A 2950-nucleotide genomic window follows, 5' to 3' on the forward strand; every position below is an offset into this window, starting at 1 on the left:
CTTTCCAACTATAAGGGTAGTTAAGCTCTAGAATAAGCTTTCAAGGGAGGTTGTGGAATCCCCATCACTGGAGGTTTTTTAAAAACAGGTTAGACAAATGCCTGCCAGGAATGGGCTAGGTTTACTTGGTCCTGCCTCGGTGTAGGGGGCTGGACTCGATGACTTCTGGAGTTCCCTTCCAGCCCTCCATTTCTGTGATTCTAGGATTTTCTTTAGATGAGTGGGAATCCAGATCTATCTTTGTTTGCAGGAACAAATTCTTACTCATTTTTTTCAGGTCATTACTTAGTTATTTTATGCCCCGAACATCAAGTTAAATTTTATCATTAATAACTGAAACCAGGTAAATATTGTCAACTGGCTAAGACCATCTTGTTCAGTCATTAACAAGACCGCTGACAGGATACAGGGAAATTGTGATTTTTATTATGACTGTACATTTCCAAGTAAAAGGGTGACACAGTGATAAAACACTACAGTTAAAATATGCCATTAAAATAAACTACACAGCAACAAAACAAGGAAAACCCATTCCCAGAAATAAGTGCATGAAAAAACCCCATCATAAACATTGCTTTTAAATGTACATTTCACTTGTATTAGTATACTAGTGAGGATTCCTGTTCTTTGCAGTGTCTTTTAACTAATGTACAGGCTGGCTCTGAAGAAACACTCTGCTTTCTTTACTTTTCAAAAACCTTTGTTTAAAACAAAGTGTTTCAGAATTGACCTTGTCTGTTCTTAGAAATCTGCAGTAATAACGCTGCCTCTGAAAGCATCATGTGGATTAACACAGTATGGGGCGGGGGAGCAACTTTTGCTTTCCTAAGATAGTGGTCCTACCTTATTTTCCTCTATTAGATCGAGTTAATGGATTATCTTCTCTGGGTAATGCGTATCGTCAGGAACGCATTCTCTCCTTTTTAGTAAATTGTGGTACTTATTTGTGTTCAAGGTGGCACTATGTTTGCCAGCAACACTCAAATGTTGGTGGTTAAACCAATCTAGAAATACAATAAGCTGCTCCCCCGCACAAGACTTAAAAAAAACCCACCCTGTTTCAGTTCTAAAAATTCAGATTCCTAAAGATGGAGGTCCCTTCCAGTCCTACATTTCTAGGATTCGAAATGATCGCGAGTAGGTAACAAGTTGGATTCTGCTTAGGTTACTGAAAGAGAAAATGACTACACAGAAGAAGTACGGTCTCCTTTAAACCACTGCCTAGTACATACCTTTAATTCTACATATTGTTTAAGACCGGTTACTTTATTACCCTGAATGCTAGCTCAGTAAGCCAGGGTGCAGTTCCAGCTACAGTGATTAGATGCTCTCCTAGCTAAATAAAGCGTTGTGGAAGATGCTCCGCTAAACGGATCTTTTCGGCGTTGTTTTCCATATCTTCGACTCGGGTGGCCAAAGGATTCTGGCCTCTCCTCCCCTGTCACCTGTGGAACGCCTGCAGGGGCATCGCCGGTATAGCGGCGGCGAGGCCAGGGCTGGCACACCCCAAGCGAGCCTCCCGCGGCTCAGGGGCGTGGCTCGGCCAGGGCGGCTGAGCGGAGCCCAGCGCGGCTTCTCCCCGCCGAGGGGCTCTGGGAGCTCGCTCTGCCGCCTGGGTTCCGCTTTGAAAACAGGCCCTTGCAAACACGCGCCTTCAGGCGCGCCGCAGAGCGTCGCCCAGCGGCCCTTCCCCCAGGGGCAGCCAAGAGCCCGGGCCCGCCTTCCTCGCAGCTGCCCGGAGCGCACCGACCCCCCCCCCCGCCGCCGCCCCCCCCAGCGCTCCGGAGCCCGAAGCTTGCAGTCCCCGGCCTGGCACCCCACCCCGCGCCCCCTCCTCCCGCCGCCCCGCGCCTGCGATCACTTGGAGAACTGGCTCTGCACGGCGGCTAGGCTGAGGCTGGAGGGGATGAAGTGCGGGAACTTGCAGATGGCGCAGGTGCACAGGCTGGCGCCTCCGGCCAAATGCAGCTGGCTGCACTGCTGCTCCTCCAGGGACAGCGAGAGGTATTTGCTGGCGGACCGCAGGCTGTCCGGGTGGTTCAAGTTCCCCGGGGTGAGCAGCACAGAGCCCGGCGCAGCGAAGAGGGGCAGCCCGGCCAGCAGCAGCCTGGGCCCGGAGCCGCTCATCTCCCCAATGATCCGCCTGAGCTCCTGCAGCGAGCTGCCCAGCAAGAGGATGTAGTTCCTGGCCAGGAGCAGCGTGGCGATCTTGGAGAGCTTCCTGCCTGGGGAGCTCTGGCAGTGGGCTGCCGAGTAGGGCATGATCACCTCCCGCAGCGCGTCCATGGCCAGGTTCAGGTCCTGCATCCTCTTCCTCTCCCGGCTGTTGATCTTCCGCCTCAGCTGCTGCTGCTCCTTTTTCTGCTCTGTCTTGCCGCCGCCGCCTCTGGCACTGCCCAGCCCCTGCTGCTGCTGCTCAGGAGCAGGCTCCGGCTTGTCATGCACTTGCTTAGGGAGCAAGGTGGAGGAGGGCTGCCTGTAGCCAACCAGCTCATACAGGGCTGTCCCCAGCTGCACCTCACCTGGGCGTTGTTGCCTCAACATGGTCCTCCTGCTGCGTTCAGACGAGGCGGCACACCTTCATAGCGAGGGCTGGGGGAGGGCCTGACGGGCAGCTGCAGGCGTGAACACGAACACAGGGCTGGCCTTCGCACTAGACTCACCTTACCGAAGGTGGCCACGGTGGGTAGGAACCATTTGCCGCGAGGAGCTTGTCGCTCAGGTCTGGGGAAGGGAATGAGCTAGCCGGGGCCCTTTAAATCCATTTCTCCCACTTTGGGCAAAGGGATGGCAGTGGGCAGCCAATGGGAGCGCAAAGCTGGGCAGAGACGGGCTCTCATTGGTTGTCGCCTGCTGCGGGGAGGAAGAGTTGCACTTACAATAAAAGAAAAGGAGTACTTGTGGCACCTTAGAGACTAACCAATTTATTAGAGCATAAGCTTTCGTGAGC

At 53.2% G+C, this 2950-nt stretch overlaps 1 protein-coding gene across 1 annotated transcript; it reads right to left on the minus strand.

The window, feature by feature from the left end:
• Positions 1 to 399: 399 nt before the first annotated feature.
• Positions 400 to 2748, minus strand: OLIG1 (oligodendrocyte transcription factor 1). Its single transcript, XM_073362060.1, has one exon. The coding sequence runs from the start codon at positions 2542 to 2544 to the stop codon at positions 1858 to 1860; it is 687 nt and encodes a 228-aa protein (XP_073218161.1). The 5' UTR covers positions 2545 to 2748; the 3' UTR covers positions 400 to 1857.
• Positions 2749 to 2950: the final 202 nt, after the last annotated feature.

The sequence above is a fragment of the Lepidochelys kempii genome, chromosome 1, assembly GCF_965140265.1.
Source record: "Lepidochelys kempii isolate rLepKem1 chromosome 1, rLepKem1.hap2, whole genome shotgun sequence".
Classification (NCBI taxonomy): domain Eukaryota; kingdom Metazoa; phylum Chordata; order Testudines; family Cheloniidae; genus Lepidochelys; species Lepidochelys kempii.

Bases quoted from the DNA above. Each gene is read 5' to 3' on its own strand.
- OLIG1 (XM_073362060.1), bottom strand. From the start codon at position 2,544: ATGTTGAGGCAACAACGCCCAGGTGAGGTGCAGCTGGGGACAGCCCTG.